At 41.6% G+C, this 27,632-nt stretch overlaps 1 protein-coding gene across 2 annotated transcripts; it reads right to left on the reverse strand.

The window, feature by feature from the left end:
* Window positions 1-774: 774 nt before the first annotated feature.
* RNF34 (ring finger protein 34) lies at window positions 775-20,930 on the reverse strand. 2 transcript variants are annotated; one of them, XM_068990104.1, is made up of 6 exons: window positions 20,854-20,930; window positions 8,937-9,155; window positions 5,529-5,936; window positions 3,937-4,038; window positions 3,479-3,680; window positions 775-1,513 (listed from the first exon to the last, which is right to left on the reverse strand). In XM_068990104.1, exons 1-6 carry the CDS (start codon window positions 20,857-20,859, stop codon window positions 1,323-1,325), a joined length of 1,128 nt encoding a protein of 375 aa, XP_068846205.1. In that variant the 5' UTR covers window positions 20,860-20,930; the 3' UTR covers window positions 775-1,322. The 2 variants fall into 2 exon arrangements, with proteins under 2 accessions (XP_068846205.1, XP_068846206.1); XM_068990105.1 differs by lacking the exon at window positions 20,854-20,930 and adding an exon at window positions 11,486-11,494 and having other exon boundaries at window positions 3,937-4,030; window positions 5,521-5,936.
* Between the last annotated feature and the right edge of the window lie 6,702 nt (window positions 20,931-27,632).

Raw genomic sequence — 27,632 nt, forward strand, 5'->3', positions numbered from 1 at the left:
AGATCTAAAAGAAGAGAGATTTCAGATCATTAATATCCCAAGAACCTTTTTTGCATAAGTTAGCTTCTCAGGTTTATCATCTCAGGTATTAGAGGAGTTAAGAAAAAACATCAGAGCTAGGTTCAAATTCTGAGGTGGGGGCTTATTTTATTTAAAAACTTTTTTTTTTGGCCTCACCATATGGCTCACAGGACCTTAGCTCCCCGATCAGGAATTGAACCCAACCCTCGGCAATGAGAGCACAGAGTCTTAACCACTGGACCTCCAGGGAATTCCTTGTGGTGACTTTTTAACAGACTTTAGACAAGTTTTCTCAGAGTCTGAGTTCCCCATCTGTGACATGAGGTAATATATATTTGGAGATAACCACACAGGACCTGGCACAACACCTGGTCACAGTAAACAGTGAAAATGTAGTTAAACTCACCATTAAGTCAGCAGCCAAGGGTAGATGGGGGCAACGTCTTTGAAGGTGCCCCTTGTTCTAAAGGAGGTGCTGGACCAGGCGTGGACACCCATTCATGCTGTACCCAAGTGAATTAGGAACTGACCAGGAAAAGTGTCCATAAAAACATTTCTTAAAATCTAATTTTATTCCTAAAGTTCAAATTAGCTAGTGGGTAGCACTGAAAATACACTTTCACTATACAAAACAGTGTAAACAGATTACACGTTAATAAAGAATTCAACACACACACTTCTCTAATGAAGGAAGCTAGATGCAGCCCTTGCTAGAAAAAGCTGTACCTGAACAAAAATGGACATGTTTAGTCTAAGGCCCTGGCAGATGACTATAGAATGTCAGTTGTTCCCAATGATGTTGAAACGCAGAAAGCAACAATGTGGAAACTTACATTCATCAAATAGTAGCATTTAAAATATACATGACTAATAAAATGAACATTCAGAGGTGCCACTGCTCAGCGTGTACCATGTCAGCCATTTGCAGACAGTGATCTCATCCAAAGAGAACAGAAGTTTCAAACATCTGAGTTAAAAATAGGACGAAGGAGAAACAAGAGAACAAGAGAAATGTCCTGCAAAGAGAGCAGTAGCTGATGCCATAAGCAGTCCACTTGAGCGAGGAGTGATCAGAGGCGTTGTGAGGGAGCCCAGCAGAACCTGGGAAACTGAGCCCGTGCTCAGGCTGACGGGCATACGGCATAGACCAGTGTGGCCGCAACTCAGGATGAATCTTTCCCGTCCCCAGTTAGGAGTGAAAGTAATTTTTAAAAAATAGCTTCAGCTTTCGAACAGGAAGTTTCCAGTCCCCTTCTGTGCACGGAGATGTCTAGGACCGAGCTCAGCGCAGGGGGCGGGCTTCAGGATTTGAACACGTGCACAGCGCGCACCACGTACTGCCGGCAGATGGGGCATTCGCTCATGCGCTTGCCGCACTTGGTGCACGTGACCATGTGGCCGCACTCGAGCAGGACGCAGTCGATGACGGCATCCATGCAGATCCGGCACAGGCTGTCGTCCTCCTCATCCTGCAGCTGCAGCCGCTCGCCATCTGAAAGGCAACAGAGGGCTGAGGTGGCGGGCACGGCCGCGGAGGGACCCAGTGACCCCACTGTGAGCAGCAGTCCCCACTTCTCCGCACCTCGCTTCCTTCCCCTAGAAATCACAGTAAGGACGCCTCGTAGGGTTGTGTGAAGAATAAATGAGAAATGCTAAGCTGAGGGCCGGGGATGATGTGCCTAGCAAATGTTAGCTATTTAATGCTATTTTATGTTGCTGTTGTTTAGCTGCTAAATCGTATCCGACTCCTGTGACCCCGAGGACTGTAGCCAGCCAAGTTCCTCTATCTGAGGGATTCTCCAGGCAAGAATGCTGAAGTTGGTTGCCACTTCCTCCTCCAGGGGATCTTCCCGACCCAGGAATCAAACTAGTGTCTCCTGCATTGGCAGGTAGATTCTTTACCACTGAGCCACCTGGGGACCCCCGATTCTATTTTATATCTGTACATAATACAAGGTTTTTGTGATAATGATGGTTTGCTTCTATAAATAAAAATGAAGAAACCCCAGGCTGGCTGATACAGGAGCCTCAGAGTCAGAACATGATTGTAATTTCCAGCCCAACTGTGTGGCCTTGGGAAAGTCACAGACTCCAAAGCCTCATCTCTGGAGGAGGAGCGTGAGGAAAGTTTATTAAAGCATCATACATCAAGTTGTCTGTCACTGGGGGAAGGCACCCCCTGAGTCTTGGAAGTATCTTGAAATTCATCTGTGTTTCTGGCTATGATAGTACTGTTGGGGTCTGTCTACTCAAAAGGCACCTTCCGGTTCTGAACAAGAAAGGTGTGGAATGATTTTTAAAAGTTCATTGCAGCCTGAGATTTGGCCACAGAGCTTTGGACAGTGAGGTTTCCCCTTCTACAGGTCACAGAAGGACTCAATGGGAATCATGAAGGTTAGGAAAACCAAACAGGAATCCAAGCTCTAAGGGCCAGTAGTCTCCGGATTTAAGAAAAATAAACACTGCCATGTCAAGAGATTTTTGTCCTCTGAGGTCCTAGTTCTCGGCCCACACCACTACCGCCAAGTGGGTAGAAAGCGTGCATGGAATAAGATGACACGTAAGCCTCTAAAGGCTCCAGTGACTAAGATGCCTGTGTCTACTATTGTGGCATCATCTTAGAAACAGGTGTGCCAAAAGGCTTTCTGCAGGAGGGAGGTGGGAGGGGGGTTCATGTTTGGGAACGCATGTAAGAATTAAAGATTTTAAAAATAAATAAATAAATAAATAAAATTAAATTAAAAAAAAGGCTTTCTGCATATTCTGGGCATAGACCTGTTTATCAACCAATGCTGTGTTATAACCAGCTTTTAAAGAAAAAAATTCATGATGATAAAAGTTAATGATAGGAGGACTGTTTTTGAGATTAGAATATTTGTCAGTCTGAACACCACTGAATTCTTTTCTCTTACCTATAAATGCTCTGTGGCCCTGACCCTTTACTAGCTGAGGATTTCTGTTCCATGCTCCATCCGTATGTAGTTTAGAAGTTCTTAACCTCAGCTTGTCATGACTTACACAGAAACCTACTAATACTGATGCTAAGAACTACTTAATATCTTGGCTCTAGAGAATTTTTTTCCCCACTGATTATCTCAATTATAGCTTTTAAATCCTAAGTACCAGCTTGCAAGACAGGTGAGTGAGAAAAGAAGCCTTTTTATAGATCCAAGGAATTTCATTAGAGTTCTAACAAATTATGGAAAGAAAAAAACAGACTGAACAAATGATTACCTGACTCACCAGCAATGGCGAAGCAATGGTCATCTCAAAGCCAACATTACATAATGAACCTACTGCTTAAAAGATCTATAAACAGCTTCATGACTAATTCACACTCAATCAAAGGACAGTTTTCTCAAAAATAAATTGGACTTCATTGTGACAGAGACAGCCCAGTTTTAAAAAGCCTAAAGAAGGCTACTCTAAGGACAAAAGAAAGGAAAAATAAACCTACATGACTTTTGGTTTTCTTCATTCTCTTTGTATAACCGGTTTACTTTCTCTACTAGCTCCCATTTTTCACAGCAGCCAGAATAGTTGACGAAATTCCGAGTCAGGATCTCCTTCAGCTGGCGCACGCTCATCCCTTCCACGTCCTCAAGGCTTGACAGGTCAGACAGAGAAGCTCTCACTCTCTTCTTGGCGAGGCCAGGCGTCTGAAATCAGAGTGCATCCATTACCGCTGTTCCTGCAAATTCAGCAAGGAAAACAGCATACCACATTTGCCCTACGGGCACCACTGGTCCTGGAGGTTCGACCCAGACTTCTCATGAGTCCTTGTTGTGTCCTATATGCTGTGCTGCATTCAGACTAGAAGCAACAACCTGTGCTAATCTAGCGGAAGTCCACATGGGTGTTTCCCTACCAGGGTGAAGAAATGTCAGGAAAATCAAATTACACAGGCAGTCTCACCCGCTCCTCCAAGTTTTCTTCATCATCGTCGTCGTCATCGTCATCATCGTCGTCATCATCGTCATCGTCTTCTGTGTTTGCTGAAGCTATTTCACTGGGCTCCTACAGACATAATGGATATTAGGCCAGGACTTTTCCTAGCAATATCAACCCATATTTAATACTAGAGAAAACCCTTCCAGCCATCCTCCCTAAGAATGACCCCAACACCTGGTATACTCCACACCTTCCCAGGGTCCTGAGAGCTGCTGCCCCTCCCAAAGAGTTGGGCCCCACATGATTCTCTAAACAACTAACCTTCCATAGTTATCTCACAGGTCAAATTCCTATAAGAATGTGAATCTGTAAAAGTCTAACCAGAATATTAACTCCCCAAGGAGTTAAGAAGGGCCCATCACAGGATACCAAAGCCAGTAGCATATGAAACTGCACTGTGTCCTGATCAAAGGACCTGCACATGGCTAGTTTAACTGGAGCCTCTAAGACACAGGTAGAAACTAAAGCTCTAAGATCAGCCCTAGTGTCAGGGCTATTTGATTTCAAAGATCTCAGTCTTACTATCTCATACTTAGACATTCTAATTCCAAGCAAAGCTTTCTAGAATAATTCACTGATGGTGGATGCTAGTTCTAGTTTTTAGAAGTTCCTCAACCATCAGACACTTTTTTCTTTAGGGAGAACAGAAACCCTATGTCAATTTCCGATTTCAAATATTCTATCCTAGTAGTTCACAAGCACCATATTGTAATACCCAAAACCCACACCTCCTGAGTGGTGTCATATACCCCAAAGTGACCCGAAGGTCAGACACATGCATCTTGTGTTTGCATCATAATTGTGCCAGCTGCCATTTGACAAAACAATAAAATGCCCAGCTTGGGCTTATTTAATTTATGACTATTTAGAAAGCAACTAGACCACATTTCCCTCTGCTTCTAACCTCTTTCCTCAGAGGAGAAAATTAAACACGGAGAGAAATGTTCAAAACAATTCTTTCAGCATTTTAGAATCATTCATATATACAAATTGGGAATTAATTACAAGCCCTTGCATGTTATTCCATCAGAATGCCCAAGGACCTCGCTGGGACAACATTCTGCACTGGCATTTCTTTGAAATGAGTAAATAACCATATCATGTTGCTAATTCAGATGGCTCTTTCCCAATATCTAGATGAGCACAACTTCACCGTAGCAAGACAACTGGGCATTAGGTTACCTTATAGTTTCCATGGTCATTGACACACAAATAGTAAACATTTTTACTAGTTTCAATAGTAAACACAAATAGTAAAAATGTTTACATCCTGTAAACACTTATGTGCTATGTTTCACGGCCATTATATCAACAGCTAGTATTTAACTATAGGATTTAAGGAAACTGGGATAACTAAGGTCAAGACTGACAAGCTCTTTTCAGACCCTTTGTACAGCACCCAAGTGCAGAGCTTCACACTAGGGGAGCCAGCAGGCGCAGAGTTCAGCAAAGCGTGGAACCTCTGCTCAGCAAGGAGCCATCAGCCCTGAGGGCCCCACCACACTGGCGAAGAGCAGACGATGTGCCAGGCCCTTGGGGTAACTGCACCCTCGTACCTGTGCCAGCGCTCCAGATCCTAAGGTCCGGTCTCCACCCATAAGCTCTCCCTGAAACGAAGATGCGGTAGCAGACGGGGCTGTATAGTTTGAAAAAAATGAGTGTGTAAAAAAGCTAGAAGTCTGGGACCTTGAGGAATTGAGACTGCTTGTGTCCAAGTCGTCCTCAGAGCCCAGCCGACGGTGGCACAGGACCAGGTCCACCAAGTCTTCTTTCTCCCGACAGGTATCGATTGGTATGTTTCGAAGGATGAGATACTGTCGGAGATCCTTCACTTTCAGTCGCATTAACTGAGGGCGCTGAAAGGCCGTCTCTTGTAATAAGTGACAAGTGGAACATCTACGGAGATTTTCTTGTAAGACTGAACACACGGAGCAAAAATCTTTCTTGCAGTCACAACATACGTGCTGAAGAGACAGAGAGAAAAGAAGCATTTAATGAGAGCCAGACATAAGCCACCGCAAAAGCCCTAGTTCTCCTTTCGTCTTCTATTAAAATTAAATTTTAGTTTTTATGAAGCCCCCTATGGCACCAGACCCATGGGCGTTTCGTGTTCTCAAAGCTGTGAAAATCAAAACAGTCATTGCTGAGGCAGTCTGGATTCACCGAAGTACAAATATAGCCCTTTAAAAAAATATATACTCTTGTGTTAATGAATTAAAACCTTTTCCACTCATGAGTGCAAACATGTAATTAACAAAGCAGAGCTGACTTGAACCACATGGAGCAGAAAAGCACAAGCACAAACTCTCTTCCTGCTCTTTTCCTGTGAAAATTTCCTGTTTAAAGAGAAGGGGGGCTGTTCACATGTTAATCAAATATATCGAATATAAAATAAAAAATAAGTAAAGAGAAGAGGGGAAAGCCTAACACAGAGAAGAAAAGAGAAAGACAACTGATCTCTCAACATCAAGCCAAGCAAACAGAGACGCCACTTTACAATATATGTACCCTCAGTTCAGTTCAGTCACTCAGTCATGTCTGACTCTTTGCAACCCCATGAATCACAGCACACCAGGCCTCCCTGTCCATCACTAACTCCCGGAGTTCACTCAAACTCATGTCCATCGAGTCAGTGATGCCATCCAGCCACCTCATCCTCTGTCGTCCCCTTCTCCTCCTGCCCCCAATCCTTCCCAGCATCAGGGTCTTTTCCAATGAGTCAACTCTTCGCATAAGGTGGCCAAAGCATTGGAGTTTCAGCTTTAGCATCAGTCCTACCAATGAATACCCAGGACTGATCTCCTTTAGGATAGACTGGTTGGATCTCCTTGTAGTCCAAGGGACTCTCAAGAGTCTTCTGCAACACCACAGGTCAAAAGCATCAATTCTTTGGCACTCAGCTTTCTTCACAGTCCAACTCTCACATCCATACATGACCACTGGAAAAACCATAGCCTTGACTAGAAGACCTTTATTGGCAAAGTAATGTCTCTGCTTTTCAATATGCTATCTAGGTTGGTCATAACTTTCCTTCCAAGGAGTAAACATCTTTTAATTTCATGGCTGCAATCACCATCTGCAGTGATTTTGGAGCCCCCAAAAATAAAGTCTGACACTGTTTCCACTGTTTCCCCATCTATCTGCCATGAAGTGATGGGACTGGATGCCATGATCTTAGTTTTCTGAATGTTGAGCTTTAAGCCAACTTTTTCACTCTCCTCTTTCACTTTCATCAAGAGGCTTTTTAGTTCCTCTTCACTTTCTGCCATAAGGGTGGTATTATCTGCATATCTGAGGTTATTGATATTTCTCCCAGCAACCTTGATTCCAGCTTGTGCTTCTTCCAGTCCAGCATTTCTCATGATGTACTATGCATATAAGTTAAATAAGCAGGGTGACAATATACAGCCTTGACGTACTCCTTTTCCTATTTGGAACCAGTCTGTTGTTCCGTGTCCAATTCTAACTCTTGCTTCCTGAACAGCATATAGGTTTCTCAAGAGGCAGGTCAGGTGGTCTGGTATTCCCATCTCTTTCAGAATTTTCCACAGTTTGTCATGATCCACACAGTCAAAGGCTTTGGCAGAGTCAATAAAGCAGAAATAGATGTTTTTCTGAAACTCTCTTGCTTTTTCCATGATCCAGAGGATATTGGCAATTCGATCTCTGGTTCCTCTGCCTTTTCTAAAACCAGCTTGAACATCTGGAAGTTCACGGTTCACGTATTGCTGAAGCCTGGCTTGCAGAATTTTGAGCATTACTTTACCAGCGTGTGAGATGGGTGCAATTGTGCGGTAGTTTGAGCATTCTTTGGCATTGCCTTTCTTTGGGATTGGAATGAAAACTGACCTTTTCCAGTCCTGTGGCCACTGCTGAGTTTTCCAAATTTGCTGGCAGATTGAGTGCAGCACGTTCACAACATCATCTTTCAGGATTTGAAATAGCTCAACTGGAATTCTATCACCTCCACTAGCTTTGTTCATAGTGATGCTTTCTAAGGCCCACTTGACTTCACATTCCAGGATGTCTGGCTCTAGGTGAGTGATCATACCATCGTGATTATCTGGGTCGTGAAGCTCTTATTTGTACAGTTCTTCTGTGTATTCTTGCCACCTCTTCTTAATATCTTCTGCTTCTGTTAGGTCCATACCATTTCTGTCCTTTATTGAGCCCATCTTTGCATGAAATGTTCCCTTGGTATCTCTAATTTTCTTGAAGAGATCTCTAGTCTTTCCCATTCTGTTGTTTTCCTCTATTTCTTTGCATTGATCACTGAGGAAGGCTTTCTTATCTCTCCTTGCTATTCTTTGCAGAACCTTAAATCACAATCAAAGCCATTCCATGAGCAAAGTTTAAAGATACTAAGATGTGGTCATTTCCGCTTGGGGTTAGGAATACCAACCCTTGGTAACACCTTGTTCCTTAAGTATTTTAAAGGACTAAACTGACAGACTAGGGGATGACCTAGCAATATGATGGTTCGCAGAAAGAATGACTTTCTGTCCTAAAAAAAAATAACTGTTTTAGCCCAAGTGTGGTATGTTGAATCTTTAAACAATAGTCAATATTAATATAGCCACTTCTTCACTTGAGTTCATATGGGTAGGGACATATTTTTTGAAACTTGAGGTCAGAGCCATAGTAAATCATCTCTGAACAGATTGTTGACTAATTAAATCTTTTGCTTCAGAACATAAGCAGCATCAGGAAGAATCAAAGTGGATAAACAAAGTCAGAATCCAGGAGAAAGGATGGCTGAGCGTCATGAGAAATAATAGTGTCTAGTCAGAAAAACTGAGTGATGATACACAGCCCCTTCAACTTAATACTTTCCAAATGGGAAATGGTTATTAGGACTAAGTTTTTGACATGCATAAGAAGAAATGAAGAAAGTATTCAAAATAACATACAGTTGAGAATTCTGACACATAAGTTTTTAGTATATAACATTTCATGCAACTCACCTTCTTTCTAAAGACTGAAAATGAAAGTCCACAGGCTTTGCAAACTATATTAGGCCCTTCTGCAGATGCTGGTGGGTAAGCAGAAAAATCAGAATTTGGTGTAAATCTGAATGGACCAGTGCCTCCTGCAAATCCAGATTGCTGGCCCCTGACAGCTCCAGTCCCCATGACTTCGTTCAGTAGCCCACAGCACGAAGCCCACATAGACGTAGCACCCGCCTGAAAAGGAACAAAAACAGGCATCAGTTTAAAGCTGAGTGGAACCTGGGCTCTCCAGGATTCTTAAGGAATGCCATTCTGCAGAAGCATGTTTGCCCTAAATAATTTTGAGATTGTGAGGGGTTTTTTTTTTTGGCCACACTGCCTGGCCTGTGGGATTCTACTTCCCTGACCAAGGACTGAACTGGTATCTCCTGCAGTGGAAGCATGGAGTCTTAATTACTGGATCACCAAGGAAGTTCCATCGAGATTATCTTTTTAGCATCAAAATTTTAAGCTATTTGACAGTGGGTAATATTCTGGTATTTACAAAGAATATCTGGCTTTGGGGATCCTCATGATACACTGTTAACTAAAGGAGAAAGATACAACATGAACCCAATTTCATTAAAAAAACAACAAAAAACCCCACACATAAATGCTTAGAGATGTATGTGCATACAGCACAGGAAAAAAAAAAAAAGACAGGATAGAAGTACATGCTGTGTGATATTTGGGGTTAATGCTTATCACCCCCCCCCCACAAATTATTCTTTATCTAAAATTCTAATTAAGTGTCTTGTATTCTACCTGGCAACCTTAAAGACTGGTGACTACAGATAGCACTGTTCTGTAGGCTGAAGCAGTTTTTCCTATCATTTAGCAGAAAGAATATAAATTCAAATTATTTAATTTCATTAAACTTCGGTCCTCTCATTTGTAACTGGACATAATAAACTATGGCATATGAATACTTTTTTGGTTTTTTAAAAATGACTGGGAAAACATCAAAATGCCAGCTGAGGCGCTCTCTAGGTTATCATGTAGATCTCATATAATTTGTTTTCTGGAGTTTTCCCCTGCTTTCCAAATCTTTATAAAGAAAATATTAGGGACTTCCCTGGTGGTCCAGTGGTTAAGAATCTACCCTGCAGTGCAGGGGACACAGGTTTGATCCCTTGTCGGGGAACTAAGATCCCACATGACATGGGCCATCAAAGCCGGTCACAGAGTTCTCCAGAGCCTTCACGTCACAACTAGAGAGCCAGGATGCTGCAATGAACATCCCGCTTATTACAACCAGGACCAAACACAACCAAATAAATAAATATTTGTTAAAAAGAATGTATATATTAACATTAAGGAAAATTTTTACAAGCAAACAATACTGAACACAATTTTTGATAACTCGATAACCATAATGACGTTATGAGGTCTAAGGGCTATTTGCTACACCGTGGCTTGAAACTAGTATGCTGCCTTTTATGTTTTTTCCCATCTCTTCCCTTTCTGTGAATCATCACTGCTATCACTATAGCTACCTCTAGCAACTTTGTTTTTTTTACTGTACTCAGAAACCTGATAACCAAGCTTGTTAGAAGTGTATATAAAAATATATTTTCAGTGAGGGCTTTAGGCATTTTCCCATGCTAAAAACAAAAAGCTACGGTGTTTGGAACCAGTGAGCTCTTGCCCCTTGTCCTGATTCAGCACATTCTAGACTCTAGGTAATGTGATAAGTAGTGGAATTCCAGGTAGGTGAGGTCTTACTAGTTAAAAGGGCAAACATGACAACAGTACGCTGTCCCTTCATTATCTAACTCTGTCAAACATTTACTGTTCGTCCAATGAGCTCTTAAAAAACTTTTTTATAAACAATCTTAAAAGGTTATTTGGAATGTTAGAGAAGGATCATGCCATTCTTGCTACTACCCAGAAGTAGTGCGTGTGTGTGCTCAAGTGCTCAGTTGTGTCTGGCTCTTTGTGACCCCATGGACTGTACCCTGCCAGTCCTTGGGATTCTCCAGGCAAGAATACTGGAATGGGTTGCCATTCCCTTCTCCAGGGAATCTTCCTGACCCAGGGATTGAACCACCTCCTCTATTGGCAGGCGGGTTTCCACCACTAGCGCCACTTGAGAAGCCCACCAGTAGTATGCTATGTTAAATACCGGGAAAAGAGAAGGTAAAGAAACATGAAACCACAATACAAGGTTCAAACAGTCTTAAGCATCAGGGTCACTGACTTAAGTATTATGTCGCTTCAAACCCTATAATTCTCAAGAAATAGTGATACCTTTAAAGTCAGGTTAAGTTATAATTAATAGTTCATACCTTTAAATAAATACATACCTCAGACCCTAGAGCCATGATTTGTTTAAACATAAAAACATAAAAATACAGATTTACTAACAGTCCATTTAAAGTGATTGTTTTTTTAGCAAAGGATTCACCCACAGTGCTTTAAACAGTGAGCTCTTAAAACAACTGAGAATGTTTTCAAAATATTCAATTTGCACATAATATTTTGGGGGGAATACCTCAACTACAGAAAGTACCACCAGGAAAAACTTTTTTCATTCCAAGAGTTTAAAGAAGTATAGTTTTGAGAAGCTTTAGCTTCCTGCTGACCTAGCTTCTAAATGATTAAATTGTGGTTAGCACCCTTTTAATTCCTGGGTGATATTGTCTTAACTCCAGTAAAAATTCCTCATGAACAGAATTTATTTCTATAGTTGCATCACCATGACTAATTGATAAATAACTCTGTAAAAGGTTTCATTATGATACTTCTTTAAAAAGGCAATGTAATTAAATTTTTCCTGCTACCTAAAAAGTTCAAATTGTGTCTTGTTAAGAAAGAGTAATAAAGATGGGAAAAATTCTGACCTTGCAGGCCAAAAAAATGAATGATACTCCCTTTTTAAAAGTAGCTCTGTTGCACATTTTGTTCTTTCTGTCCCGAAACACTTTTACAATGAGAGTAAAGGAAGGATACAAATTTTCAAACCATGTTAATGAGTACAACCATTAAAATTCTAGGTTGAAAATACACACAGTTCTGATGAAGGGAATAGAAGAATTTGTTTTTGGGAAAGCAACTGAATCTCTGTGTAGACATCAATATTGGAAGGTAACAATTTCATCCAATTCCTCACGTTTCTATAAAGGGGAGAGAATTTCCTTTTCATTCCCCAGAAGGGAATATAATGGAAAGAATGCTTCTATCTTTCAGTTATTTCATTATAAAATAAAAATTAAAACACAAAGCCCAAGCCAACTCCCAGAGCACTGTCCCAGGCAAAAATGTGTTGCTATAACATAATATTTGGTACAAATCAGCCAAAGACCATACCAGAGGGGAAAAAAAAGAAAAATCTGAAACACTGAAAATCTGTTTCTGCTTCCTTAGATCTGTGAACTCAATTTTGAACAAAATCTCCCAAAATGAGAATAATCTCCCAATAAGAGAATATTCCTCACATCCCACTAAAGGGTAAATCTACCTGTGCGTACTGTGTGGAAGCCCAGTTACCAGTTTTATTCCAGGTGCCTTTCTTTACCATTCAGTGTATCTTAAAAACTTCATTTCTATTTCCCCTTTAAGACTGTGTTTTCTGGCACCCCAGTGCTGAAATGAAAGTGATCTCTCTAGTGACTCAACCTCCCCCACTTCTTTGGAGCAGGTATTTTTAATCTTGTACTACAGAGGCTGCTGTCACTGCCTCTCACTAAGGAGTTGCCTAGGCCAGTGAAACTGCCCTTAAGACAGTAGTTGGACTGGCCAGGAGAGCCGTAAAAAATACTGAGCCCCAAGATTCTGATTTAACTAGTCTGGGCATCAAAACTAACAAAAAAAAAATTCCCTATGTGGAGGGGTGGAATATGGAATTTGGGGTGGGGGAGGCTCATAAGGGAGGGGACATATATGACTGATTCGTGATGATGTATGACAGACTACCACAGCACTGTAAAGCAATTATTCTCCAATTAAAAATTTTTTAATAAAGAGAAAAAAGTCAACTATAAAAAAAATTCCCCATGTGATGTGCATGTACAGTCGAGGTTAAATGGTTAACACCTGCTGAGTCTAGATTTCTCCTTCCTGCCTCCATCATTTCAGCTGGAGAATCACTCAGAGATTCCAAAGTGGAAGGGGCTGCAGTTACTTCTGAAGCCTGTGCCTCTAGAGTTCTAGGACCAACACCTCCATCACGTGCTCCTCATGACCTGTGTATACTCCCCACCCCATGTCCCATCCCCAGGCCCCAAGTAGTGGGATATGTTTTCTGTTCTTCCTTTCCCTCCATGGTTTCCCCTAATTCTTTCAGAAAGGCTCAGCTTGAGTTTTCAACAATTTACTCTGATTTTTAAATTAGTTCCTCTCCTTTACCACACATTATTAGCCTGGAACTTTGGCTGAAATTTGATGCCGTCCTTCATTTGTTCTTTGCTTTTTGGCCCAAATTTCTTATTTTCTAACTTATTCCTCTACACCTTTTCTTGTGTGCAATCTCCAATATTGGGAGAAAGAGTGATTTCTACGTCCATCAAAAACAGCCATTGCGCAAACTATTTTTGTCATTCCTCACCTCTAAGTTGAAGGATCCACGCAAAAGATGAAGCTTCCAGGCTTAGGCTCCATCTCCCTGACTTCCATTAGTATGTTTCATCTTCTAGCACTTTCCCTTAAAGTCCTAATTGCCTAAATTTCTTCTGATGTTCCCTCGGGGCACAAGGACCCTCCCTAACAACTGTTACCTTGCCATTCAGTTAATAGTACTTTAAGTGTCCTATACTAATCTTTCCCTTTCAAATCTATCCAAACTTCTGTTACTGCTTGATATTACAGTTCCAGGGCTTCAGATGGTGCAGGGAAGAATCTGCCTGCCAATGCAGGAGACACAAGAGATGGGAATTCAATCCCTGGGTCGGGAAGATTCCCTGGAGGAGGAAATGGCAACCCACTCCAGTACTCTTGTCTGGAGAATCCTTGTACAGAGAAGCCTGGTGGGCTACAGTCCATGGGGTCGCAAAGAGTAGACATGACTGAGTACACAACACACACACTAACAGTCCCATTTTTCAAGTGACAGAATCTCCAAAAGCAATTAAGGAACAACTTAAGAGAGCATTTTTCCAACAACTGAGTTGAATGTGTGCTCTTGGGAAGGGGGCAGGTGGGGCAACATGAATTTATCCTCTGAGCTTTCGACTCTCTGACTCTTACGTTTCCTTGGAGCCCAGTTCCCGAATCTAGGGGAGTCGTAACCAAAAAGCCCTCTTTCTTGCACCCTCCCTTGAAGAGCTTTAGAGACCCAACTTCATGTTCTTTCCAATTCTGTTTTCCCTGTCCTCTAAGATCTTCTACCAGTTTAATCGGCCTGCCTTCTCTTATTTTGCTTTTATTTACACTCTGATCATCTTTTGATAGTAAGATTGAAGCATATTTTCCAAACTATTCCATTTTCTTCTGAATATTCTGAGCAAACACAATTTCTAGGCAGACAGTACACAAGACACAGCTCTTTGGTTTTTGGAATTGCAGTAAATTCAAGTTTTTGCTATGCCTCAGTTACAAAGAGGTGTGTCACCTAAATATAGGTCACCACCCAACTTTCAGTTGCTTACTTTGTTAAAAACAAAAAAAACACAAACCTACTACCCTTCCATGAAAAAAAAGACAAAGTCTGGATCTCTGAAAACTAAAGCTATGATCTGGGTATATGTGACTAACAATTCTAAACCTTACTTGGGACCATGGTTGACAGCAGGACTCAACAGACTAAACCACATGAACCCAAGAGGTTAGAAGGAACAATAATCTGTAAAGATGGTGACATTTCCTCTCTTGGCCATGAATATAGTTCAAAAACAACATAGAGAATAACTGAATAAGGCAACCATCTACTTATGTCTGGCACAAAACTCCTAGCTCAGGGAATGTAGCTGTTTGCAGCTGATTTTCTAGCCATCAATGACTACTGAAAATAAATGACTTTCCTGATAAACCTAATCCCTTTCCTATACATCCTGTTAAGACTAAAATTATTTCTGAACAGATTAGCCACAGAACCAGGGCCTGCCTGGCATCAGTTAAGAACCAGATATCATATTAAAAACTTACATGACCCACAGTACGAAATTAAGTTTTAAAGTTTCTTATCTGAACTGCCCCAGACACCTAGATCTCTTCATGTTATTCTGGTTTCCAATGCCAGCTCTTATTTTTTTTTTTTTTTTTCCCCAAAGCCAGTGCACCAAGATCTTAGGGAGCCAATAACACTTTTTTTTTTTTTTTTTGTCACTCACATTCTAAAACTGAGTAAACAGATAAGACAAATAGAAATTTAATATTTGCTTTTTTACGGGTAACACCAATAGGAGAACATGACTTTAGCTCTGCAGCCAACTGGTCTTGATAACATGTCACCCAATTACCTACACAGCTGGCCAACAGCAGCTTACCATCCAGCTAATCAGAGTGTCATCCCAACCAAAAGAAGTGAGATCTGAGAAGGTCCCAGGAAAGTACTGAGTCAAGCATGTTTAGCTCCTGTGTTAAGATCACCAACATAGAAGTTTCTCTTTATTTTCTAGTAGCAGAAAGGCTGAAAGTGTTCCTCCTGCGTTGTTTCTTCCTAGAGAATGAAGAGGAAAGTCCCTCTCCTCCAGATTAGTGCAGAGGAGGGGAGGGACTGTTACTCACAAACCTAGACAATTTGCAGGAGAGTGGGACTAACAGTTTCCAGTGCTGTGACACTTATTTCCACAACAGTACCAGACCACCAATTTTATAAGCACTCTCTGGTGTTCCTCAGTCAGAGTCACAATAGAGGCTCATTCTGAATCATCATTTTTATCAACAAAGGCAAGAGGAAATGTGTTGTTTCTCTGGGAGAGCAGTAGCCCAGCCTTCTTTCTGGCACAATGCCAGAGTTTTTGAGTGGCTCAAGGTTCAGCTGCTGCCTGTGTGTGTGTATGTTGTGTGTGTTCAGTGACTCAAGGTTCAGCTGCTGCCTGTGTGTGTGTGTGTTCTAATGTGTTTTTTAGAATAGCTAGGGGTTGAGGACGGGGGAGACTTCTAAAATGCTCAACTGAGAGAATTAACAAAAAGTTTACTACAAACTTTGAATCCTCTTCTAAACTATATCAGGATGTGATCCCTTTTAATGGGTCCACCAAATGTAATAGTAGCCAGGCAAACTAGAATGAGGAATAAGAAAAGCTATACTGATTTCCATGAAGACTAAATCAGGAAGCAGGGGGAGTTAACGGGTTTGAAAACAGCAAAAAACTAAATGATCATGGGTGCTGTGCTTACTTGCTCAATCCTGTGCCACTCTTTGCAACCCCATGGGCTGTAGCCCACCAGGCTCCTCTGTCCATGGGATTCTCCAGGCAAGAATACTGGAGTGGGTTGCCATGCCCTCCTCCAGGGGATCTTCCCAACCCAGGGATCAAACCCAGCTCTCCTGCATTGCAGGCAGATTCTTTACCATATGAGCTACCAGGGAAGCCCAAGAATACTGGAGTGGGTAGCCTATCCCTTTTCCAGGGGCATCTTCCTGACCCAGGAATCAAACCAGGGTCTCCTGCATTGCAAGTGGATTCTTTATCAGCTGAGCTATGAGGAAAGCTAAATAATCTAAATGATCATAGTCTAAATCATTTCCTTTTGACTAAACTAGGTGATCATGAAGCCACCTCCTAAGCATTGCTTGCTTTAACTCTAAATGTGGTAATAATTTACACAATTAAGGATAAACCTAAAAGTTCCCATTTCAGAAACATTAGTTTTCTTGGATGCTGTAAGAAGTTATAAGGACCAGGCAGGAATTCAGTTCTTCCACTAGTGGAAGCTTCTTCAGAGAACTCAATCATCAAAAACTCTGTGTTTAAACTGTGAACAACCTTCAGTTTGCTGAAACTCAATGTCCTTGTGTTAACAATAAGACAAGGTGTTTCAAATCTCAGTACCCATGATACAAAAGAATAAGTTTTACAGTTTTAATTTTAAGGCGGTTAAACTTCCCTACAGAACTTAAAGTAAACCAGAAGAAACTGTTAAGATAATAAGCAAAAACCTTTACCCTATTTAGAGCCACTGGAGGAACACAGTTTCTTAAAATGTCAAAGGATTTCTTACTGAAACTGGTGCTTCAACTGAAATATAATATGCCAGCAACTCTGCTACCTTAATGATCAAGTATTAGACCGTATACCACAAAGGAGGAAACTCTGCATCCTAAGTTCTTTCTCTCATACCATCTGAACATTAAGCAGGCTGCAAAAACAAATGCTGGTCTTAAAAATGTAACATTTTTATGCAAGACATTTGACCAAATTGACTGATTTTTACAATAACGTGTTCTGGAGATCATAAATGTTGTCTTTTTTCTGTTTGGGTTTTCTTTTTTTAAACAATATACTTAACCCTTAGCACCACTCCCCCACCTTTCAGGGAAAAGAGAAGGAAAAAAAGAAATTACATTAAACAGATTACTTTCTTCTTGATGTCTCATTTGAATTTGGAACAATGAACATTATTAGTACAATTAAGGGGGAAATCAATATAAATATGGAAAAACAGGAAGGAGAATTAAATCAAACTAACATAAGACACACAAGAGCAAAGCAATGCTCAAAATGCTCCAAGCTAGGCTTCAACAGTACGTGAACAGAGAACTTCCAGATGTTCAAGCTGGATTTAGAAAAGGCAGAGGAAGCAGAGATCAAATTGCCAACATCTGTTGGATCATACAAAAAGCAAGAGAATTCCAGAAAAACATCTACTTCTGCTTCACTGACTAAGCCAAAGCCTTTGACTGTGTGGGTCACAAGAAACTATGGAAAATTCTTAAAGAGATGGGAATACCAGAACACCTTCCCTGCCTCCTGAGAAATCTGTATGCAGGTCAAGAAGCAACAATTAGAACCAGAAATGAAAGAACGGACTGGTTCCAAACTGGGAAAGGAGTATGTCAAGGCTGTATACTGTCACCTTGCTTATTTAACTTATATGCAGAGTATATCATGAGAAATGCCAGGCTGGATAAAGCACAAGCTGAAATCAAGACTGCAGGGAAAAATATCAGTAACCTCAGATATGCAGATGACACCACCCTTATGGCAGAAAGCAAAGAGGAACTAAAGAGCCTCTTGATGAAAGTGAAAGAGGAGAGTGAAAAAGCCAGTTTAAAACTTAACAGTCAAAAAACTAAGATCATGGCATCTGGGCCCATCACTTCATGGCATATAGATGGGGAAACAATGGAAACAGTGAGAGACTTTATTTTTTGGGGCTCTAAAATCACTACAGATGGTGACTGCAGACATGAAATTAAAAGACACTTGCTCCTTGGAAGAAAAGCTATGACCAACCTAGACAGTGTATTAAAAAGCAGAGACATTACTTTGCTGACAAATGTCCGTCTAGTCAAAGCTATGGTTTTTCCAGTAGTCATGTATGGATTTGAGAGTTGGACCATAAAGAAAGCTGAGCACTGAAGAATTGATGCTTTTCAACTGTGGTGTTGGAGAAGACTCTTGAAAGTCCCTTGGGCATCAAGGAGATCAAACCAGTCAACCCTAAAGGAAATCAGTCCTTAATAGTCATTGGAAGGATTGATGCTGAAGCTCCAATACTTTGGCCACCTGATGAAAAGACCCTGATCCTGGGAAAGACTGAAGGCAGGAGAAGGGGATGACAGAGGATAAGATGGTTGAATAGCATCACCAACTCAATAGACATGAGTTTGAGCAAGCTCTGGGAGTTGGTGATGGACAAGGAAGCCTGGCATGCTGCAGCCCATGGGGTTGCAAACTGAGCGAATGAACTGAACATACAACACTAATTTGTATTTTCTTAAAATCCCTTATAGGAAGTTAATTAGATACTACTCAAAGGTAAAACAGTTACTTGAATCTTTGAGACATAAACCTATTTCAAAACAACATTTTCTAGACTCCCCCCCCAAAAAATTAAAGAAAGTAAATACTCATTTTATACATATGCTAAAACCAGCTCCTATTCCTGGGTCTGTGTGAAGATGTATTTATCTGATTGCTTGACTTTTAAATTAATTTTAATTCCAGTGAAAGAAGTACTTGCTTTGATGAACATTCATATGTTAGAATTTCATGACATCAGGAATCAATGATTCTGCCCAGAAATCTACAGATGACACCACATAATTAATCCTAGTGAGAAACAAAGTTAATAAACAGCTCAAATCCTAAATTTTATGAATCAAATTTTCACAGAAATTTAAATGAAAAACAGAATTTTCATAATTGTCTTGTTCAGACTGGTCTATCAGGTTTGTACTTTGTTTCAAAATATGTTTCACAAATGTCTTTTTACATTTTCAAATCCCATCCAATTTGGTTTTTAAAACTTCAACTCAGAAAGCAGCATCTTCCACCTAAATTCAAAAACACTCCTGAAAAGATTTCAACACTGGACTTGCCCCTCATTCTCTCCTTTGACACCTTGTTTCTTGGTAGGTCACAAATTTAATACTAATAAAGATACTAACATTCTTTGAGGAGTTATGTATAAAGATTCCTGCTTTGTTTTTGGATCTTATTAATAAAACACAGCAAGATGATGGTTTTCAGCAAAGAAAGCTAGTTTTAGATACCTTAATAGGTAAATTCAAAGTTGAAACATTTCATGGCTGAAATGGGAAGTTAAAATAAGCTCTTTGAATATACTCATACTTAACATCCAGTTCAGAAGTTACCTATTCCAAAAATCTTCCTTGCTTCCTATAGCCAGAAAAAATGCTTTCTTGCTCCTGAGGGTTTTGCATTTTTGATACCTTACATCAAATTCTCCCTCAGAATGTGGTCTCTTGAGAATGTCTCTTCTCTTTTGGTTGGCAAACTCCCAAAGGATGCGATTGTATTATGAATTACTTCTATGCATGAAACATCCCTCTTAGCTAACATATGGGAAATGCTCAACAAAATATTTCCTTGGGGCTTTGTGAAAGTAGAGTTTTAAGCTAGCGGTTCACTCTTGTTATTTTTCTTAACCCACTGTCAATCACACCTCTTCACAGAACTTAAAAAAATCATCTAAGTCTGAAAGACTATCACCTTATGGCTCATCCCACTTGGTTTGAATCAATACTTGAATTGATTGTTGTACCCAGAGTTCTTCAGAATTCTCAGCGATAGAGTTGAGAGAATCAGTTCCGAAAAGTGGGCCAGAATCTCCCCGCCTTTCCCTAAACTTCTCACTCAGTGATGCTCCCACGCTCTCACACCCACCTTGAAGACTCAAGCTGTCAAATTACTTGCTGCGTACCTAGCGGCGACGGAGACACATTGGATTTGATAGCGCTCTAGGTCACGGCCCCAGTGTTAAGCCTGTAAACAGATCCTTCGGGCTGGGATCCCCGCCCTGAGGTATTTCTAACAGGGAGCCTAGCCCGAGCCTTTACGACTCTCCGCACCACTCCTTTTCCCTTCGTCCCGTAGTTGCCGTCCTGCGACAGTCCCGTGGTGCTCCCGACATTTGGGTTAGTTCAAGGACTCGGGACGGGAGAGGGCACGCTGTAGCCAAAGGCACAGAGGGTGAGGTAAGCACCGGTGGGTCTGCCTCCGGCCCCCAAGGACGCGGACAGGGCCCGGCGCCGAGAGGGGCCCATCAAGCATGAGGGCGTGGGGCGCCCGGCCTCTCCCCCGGCCTCGGCCTCGCTGTCCGAAGCGCTGAGGTAATTGGGAACGGCCGACAGCCCAGGACACCCACTTGCGGGTCAGGGCCCCAGACGCCGGTCGGGGTCCCCCCCTCCCCGCCGCCCCAGGTCTCCGCGGAGCTCTCCGTGGTGCCGGCGGGGTAACAGCTGAGGCGAAAAAGAAGGCGCTTCAGGCGCCCTGGCCAAATAGGAGAGACGAGGAGGGACTGCCCGGCCCCACCGGCCCCTCACCTTCATGGCCGCAACCGCCGCGTCTGGGTCGGCTCTGCCAGGGAACTCAGCACCATAGCAGCTCCTAGCACAACCGCCCTCCTTCCTTCTGGGCGGCGATTACGGGGCCTTTCTGGGCGACCCAGCGTCCAGACGTAAGGGGCGTGGCCACGCCCGCTGCGCGCCCCGAGTGGCGGCCGAGTCGGCCAATCGAAGCCGACACTCCGGGGGCCTGGCCCCAAAGCCAATAAAGGGGCGGGAATGGGGCGGGGCCTCTAGCTCTGCCTGGTAGGCTAAGGAAGAATCCATTCCGCCGCAGGCGGAGATGGGCGGGTCTGGGGGGGTGCCGGTAGGTACACTCCCAGAGGTTCTCTTCATTGGGTCGCTGAAATCGGAGTCAGCATCCCCTGAAGAATCTGTCGGGCAGAGATTTGGGTTTAAGGCTGGGTGGTCAAGTTCTCTGGGAGGTGAGGGCGGTAAGGGGCGTGGTAAATTTGAAAAAGCCTGTTTGGTTGGAAGGTTTTTGTTATAATAACGGTCAAAGCAGGGCCTCGGATTTCCTCTCCAGACGGTCAAGCCTCTCACACTCGGTAATGACCTCAGGTCTCCTCTCTGGAGCGTCCACTGAGCAGTGGCAGCTGCTCACGCAAGGACTCGGCTTTAAAAATCAAGGTTTTATTGAAAACACTTGAAGAACCAACGGTTCTCAGATCCCAACAGCTCTTTTAGAGCGATGTTCAAAATAACCAAATCCTAGCACGGTGAGAGAATTAAGGTGAGTCCTTGGAGCTGACTTTATTTGGATAGAGAAAATTAGTTTGTAAATTAAAGTACTGATTTCTTCAGCCTGATTTGATGACACTCCGTAGTTTTTCCTATATTCTTCCTCTCCCATCTAACCAGTACTTAAATATTTAAGTAGAGAAAGAGATATAAAGATGTCAGTTCTTCTCATGGGGACCTAAGTCTAGTCTATTGCTTTTGAATAGATTTGCTTATATGTACTATGTCAGATTAAAACATAAAGCCATCCCACTTAGGCTGCAATAATACTCGTTGTGTACTCGCTTACTTATTTTTCTGGCTTAAAGCACTGCTCAGATAATGAAGTTTAGCTTCTATAGTCCTGGATTTTCTTTGGAAAAATGCAAAGAAAGGCTTTCATTCACCATGTGGGAGCGGCAGCTAAATCTCCATGGAGGAGAAAGTATTAATTCTTCTAATGATCCAGGCACAAACTCAATAAAAATTTGCTGGTGGTACAAAGTCATATTTCTCCCTCTTTAGAAAGGAAGCTGGCAGGTCTACCTGAAGAGTTAACGATTAAGCACATGAAAAGATGCTCAACATCATTAGCCATCAGGGAAATGCAAATTAACACCACAATGAGATACCACTTCACACCCACTAGGATGGCTAAAATAAAAAAGATAATAAACGCTGTTAAGGATTTGGAGAAGCTGGAACTCTAATTACATTGCTGATGTGACGCTAAAATGGTGCAGCTGCTTTGGAAAACTGGCAGTTCTTCAAAATATTAAACACAATTACCATATGACCCAGTAATTCTAGGTATAAAAACCCAAGTAAGTCCACCAAAAAGCCTTATAACATGAACATTCATAGCAGCGTAATCAATAATAGTCAAAAAGTGGAAACAACCCGTGTCCATTATTTGACAGATAAATGAAATGTGGTCTACACAATGGAAAATTAACTAAAATAGAAATGAAGTACTGATACCTGTCATAATGTGAATGAACCTTGAAAGAGTGATGCTAATTGAAAGAAGCCAGTTACAAAAGGCCATATATGAGTCCACGCATATGAAATGTCCAGAAGAGGCAAATCCAGAGAGACACAAAGTAGAGTAGTAGTTGCTTAGGGTTGAGGTGGTTAGGGGGATTTGTGAATGGGCCCAGGGGTTTCTGGGGGGGGGGGGGACAATGAAAATATTCTAAAATTTACTGTGGTGATGGTTGCCCAACTCTGTAAATACACTAAAAACTACTGAATTGTACCATTTAAATGAGTGAGTTGTATGTGAATTATATCTCAGTAAAGCTGCGATCATGATAATAAAGATATTGAGAAGCAAAGCACACACACACACAGTTAATGCAGTTTCCTGAAGAGTGACCAGGAAAAAGGAATTAAAACAATAGTAGGGAGAGATTGTATTCGAGACCATTTTAACACTGCAGTTCTTGAGGATGACCTTTTTCTGTGCCTAAGTTAAAACAAAGTTTGAGTGAATTCTTTCTTCTGGAAGACTGAGAAGGAATATAACATTGAAAAAATAAGAAAAACGTTTTTTAAAAAAGGAAGTAAAGAGGGTATACACAAGTTCACGGTTGCTAAATACTTGAAATTGGAACCCCCTGAAGCCTAGATAGCATATTCAAAAGCAGAGACATTACTTTGCCGACTAAGGTCCGTCTAGTCAAGGCTATGGTTTTTCCAGTAGTCATGTATGGATGTGAGAGTTGGACTGTGAAGAAGGCTGAGCACCGAAGAATTGATGCTTTTGAACTGTGGTGTTGGAGAAGACTCTTGAGAGTCCCTTGGACTGCAAGGAGATCCAACCAGTCCATTCTGAAGGAGATTAGCCCTGAGATTTCTTTGGAAGGAATGATGCTAAAGCTGAAAGTCCAGTACTTTGGCCACCTCATGCGAAGAGTTGACTCATTGGAAAAGACTTTGAAGCTGGGAGGGATTGGGGGCAGGAGAAAAAGGGGACGACAGAGGATGAGATGGCTGGATGGCATCACGGACTCGATGGACGTGAGTCTGAGTGAACTCCGGGAGTTGGTGATGGACAGGGAGGCCTGGCGTGCTGCGATTCATGGGGTCGCAAAGAGTCGGACACAACTGAGCAACTGAACTGAAGCCTGAGAGGCGTTTTTGTGCTTCAACATCATACTTTTTCAATAAAAGAGACACATTGTGTGATTGAAATTTTTTCTTTGTTTCAAACTTTGTATAATGACACCCTTCTTTCAATTGTGTGTTAATTGTACCAATTAGGGTTCAGGAAAATGTGGTCTGTTGCTGATATAACCATCAACAGCCTAATACTTTGTATTTCAGAATAAAAGTATTCCCAAGACATGTGGGATAATTTATTGCAGCTAAACTTACTTACTGTTCTCTGAGTTTGTCTTTTATTTAATCCCACAAAAGAATTTTTATTGAATTCATAATGCACTCTTAAGTCAATTACATAATTTCAAAACCTTTTTCAAATTCAAGAAGCAGCAAAACTTTTATTAAAATGTTTAAAAGTTACTGAATAAACGGTTCTTTCAACAGCATGTGTACTCTTTTAGACAATATAGTAGAAGGACAGAAGTTTTTATTCTAGCAATGGATTGTCTCAAAGACAGTAAGTCATGGAAGACCATATTGAGCCTTTTGCAATGTTAGTTAGCAACTTGCTGTACTAAACCATTTATTTGGGGAAATTTCAAACATAGATGAAGTAAACAGAATAGTGTAATGAATTCCCATATATCCATCACCCAGTTTTAACAACTCTCTACATTCTGCCATTCTTGTCTCATCTCCAGCACTCGTATCTCTCCACCCACTCCCCACCCACCCCCCATCTGAGTTAAGTTGCAACATAAGATTAGTGCATGACTCTGTTGCCTAGATATGAGCCAAAAGTATCTGAGAACAAAAGTATCTGAGCCTTGGATCTGTGTTGTTTATCCTTGGTCACCTTCACAAATACAGTATAACTCTTTCACCCAATCAAGATAATACATCTCCTTTGTGGTCACTGCTTAAGTTGCATGACTTAAAAGACCACAAGGACTCTCTATCCTCTTTTAACCTGAGTTTGCACATGCCAAAGTTGTAGAGAGGTCATAAAATTTGCTCACCTCTACAATGAAGAAGCATCTCTTCACTGGAATGCTTAATTTGGGTCTTATCTGAATCCTGATTGACTTCTGCTACAGTCAAAATGGTTCCAACAACACTACACTTTAGCAAACCATCTCTGCAGCTGGAGAACAGATGGCTCCACAAAATCATTTTGTTCTGGACTCACAGAATCTATTCGGAATTCTCTCGGTGAATTACTTTGCTGACTTGAACATGTAACCCACTTCTGCCTTAAATTTCTCCATCTGTAAAAAAAAAAAAAAAAGATTATTAACTGGGGGGCTATTGTCTTCCACTGCTGAATGGTTGAAGAATACAGATACAGAAAGTAAGACAGAAACAGAACTTAAAACTGTTCCCAGAGAGTAAATCAAATAATGTAGGGCCACATCATACTTCTCTTAAGCTGGAGTGACTTCCCTGGTGGTCCAGTGGTTGGAGGGACTTCCCTGGTGGTCCAGTGGTTGAGACTTTGCCTTCCAGTGTAGGGAGTGAGGGTTCAATCCCTGGTTTGGGAGCTAAGATACCACATGCCTCACGGCCAAAAAACCAAAACATAAAACAGAAGCAATCTTGTAACAAATCCAATAAAGACTTCAAAAATGGTCCACATCAAAAAAAAAAAAAAAGTAAGCTGGAGCATTTTACAGGCTCCCCCTGCGCAGGCCAATCCCCCGTGATCCTCCTTAGTAGTTAGAAAGGAGACAGGATTTTCTTTTCATGGCTTGGGAAACTGAGCCACAGAAGTGAACCCTCTTGCCTGAGGCTCCTGAGGATATGATGAAAGTTAGAATAGTTGCCAAGACTTCTCTCCCAGCCCAGTATTATACTCACCTGTATTACTATTCTTCTAATAAAGAGACAGACCTTGCAAAACAAGTTAATTCTTGTACATTAGATTTGCATTCACATATAACCTCTTCATAGACATCATACAGTATTGGGGAAACAATTCACCTACCACTGAAATGTAGAATCAGTACAATTTCCCACTGGTATTGAAATATCATTCAATATATATTAAGCACCCACTATGTGCCAAGCATTGAAAAGAGGGACTCAGCACCTCTCCTCATGGAGCTTAAATGGCCATGATGAGAGAAAGAAATTTCTGAAGTGGCATCTATGTTTCCTGGGGCTGCCATATCAAACCCCATGAACTTGGTAGCTTAAAATGATAGAAATGTATTCTCGCACAGTTTGGAGACCAGACATCCTAAATTAAGGTGATGTCAGGGCCCCATGCTTCCTCCAAAGGGTCTCAGGGAGGACCCTTCCTTTCCTCCTCCAGCTGCTGGTAACCCCAGGTGTTCCCTGACAGTGGCCACGTCCCTCCATGCTCTGCCTCCATCTTTGCATGGCCTCTATATGGTCTCCTGTCTTTCTTTCCCTCAGTTTTATTGAGAAGTAGTTGACATGTAACATTGTATTAGTTTCAGGTACACAACATCTAAGGACACTAGTCATTGGGGTGGGTGGAATGGGTGAAAGTTTCCAACTTCCAGTTATAAAATACATAAATCATGGGGAGGTAATGTACAGCATGGGGCTTCCCAGGTGGCACTAATGGTAAAGAACCCACCTGCCAATGCAGGAGATGTAAGAGATGCCGGTTCAATCCCTGGGTCAGGAAGATCCCCTGGAGGAGAGCATGGAGACCCACTCCAGTATTCTTGCCTGGAGAATCCCCTGGACAGAGGAGCCTGGTGGGCTCCACTCCATGAGGTCATAAAGAGCCAGACACGACTGAAGCAACTTGGCACCTACACACACAATGTACAGTATGGTGACTATAAATTAGTAATACTGTATTGTATATTTGAAAGTTGGTGAGAGTAAATCTTCGAAGTTTTCATCACAAGAAAAAAATTCTGTAACTATGTATGTAATGGACATTAACTAGACATATTGTGGTCATTTTGCAATATAAACAAATATCAAATCATGCTATACACCTGACACTAATGTTATATTCAATTATACCTCAATTTTTTTTTTTAAAAAGGGACACTTGTCATTGGATTTACAGCTCAACTATACAATCCAGGATGATTTCATCTTGAGATCCTCAACTTAATTACAAATGTCCTTTTCCAAATAAGGTCACATTCGCAGGTTCTGGGTGGACATATCTTGTGGAAGGGCACCATACAACCCCCTATACAAGGCAAGCCTACTAAAGAAAGAGAAAAATATATTCAGTATTCTACTGAATGTTCCTTCTCTAGTTTTAAAATGAAATTCTACACAATAAGCATTGTAGTCTCTTAGCAAGTTTAATGTCTATAATGCAATCATTGTCTACAATCACTGAATTGTGTATTAGGTCTCCAGGACTTACTTATCGACCATTTGAGAGTATGTATGCCAAAGAATTGATGTTTTCAAATTGTAGTGCTGGAAAAGACTCTTGAGAGGCCCTTGGACAGCAAGGAGACCAAACCAGTCAGTCCTAAAGGAAATCAACCTTGAATATTCATTGGAAGGACTGATGCTGAAGCTCTGATACTTTGGCCACCTGATGTGAAAAGTGGACTCATTGAAAAGAACCCTGATGCTGGGAGAGACTGAGGGCAGGAGAAGGGGGAGTCAGAGGATGAGATGGTTGGATGGCATCACCAACTCAGTGGACATGAATTTAAACAAATTTTGGGAGGTAGCGGAGGACAGAGAAGCCTGGCATGCTGCAGTTTAAGGGGTTGCAAAGAGTCAGACATGACTTAGCTACTGAACTGAATTGAACCATCTGGGAAGCTATCTAAGAGCAAAGTTTTCCTCTCTTTAAATTACTTCCTATCACCCATGGCCTCTCACAGGAACTGGCACATCTCTCCCAATTCCCCACCCCACCCCACCCCCAGGCCCTGGTAAACATTATGTCACTGTCTGCTTTCATAGTTTGGGGTTTT

The sequence above is a fragment of the Capricornis sumatraensis genome, chromosome 17, assembly GCF_032405125.1.
Source record: "Capricornis sumatraensis isolate serow.1 chromosome 17, serow.2, whole genome shotgun sequence".
In the NCBI taxonomy this organism is placed as follows: Eukaryota; Metazoa; Chordata; class Mammalia; order Artiodactyla; family Bovidae; genus Capricornis; species Capricornis sumatraensis.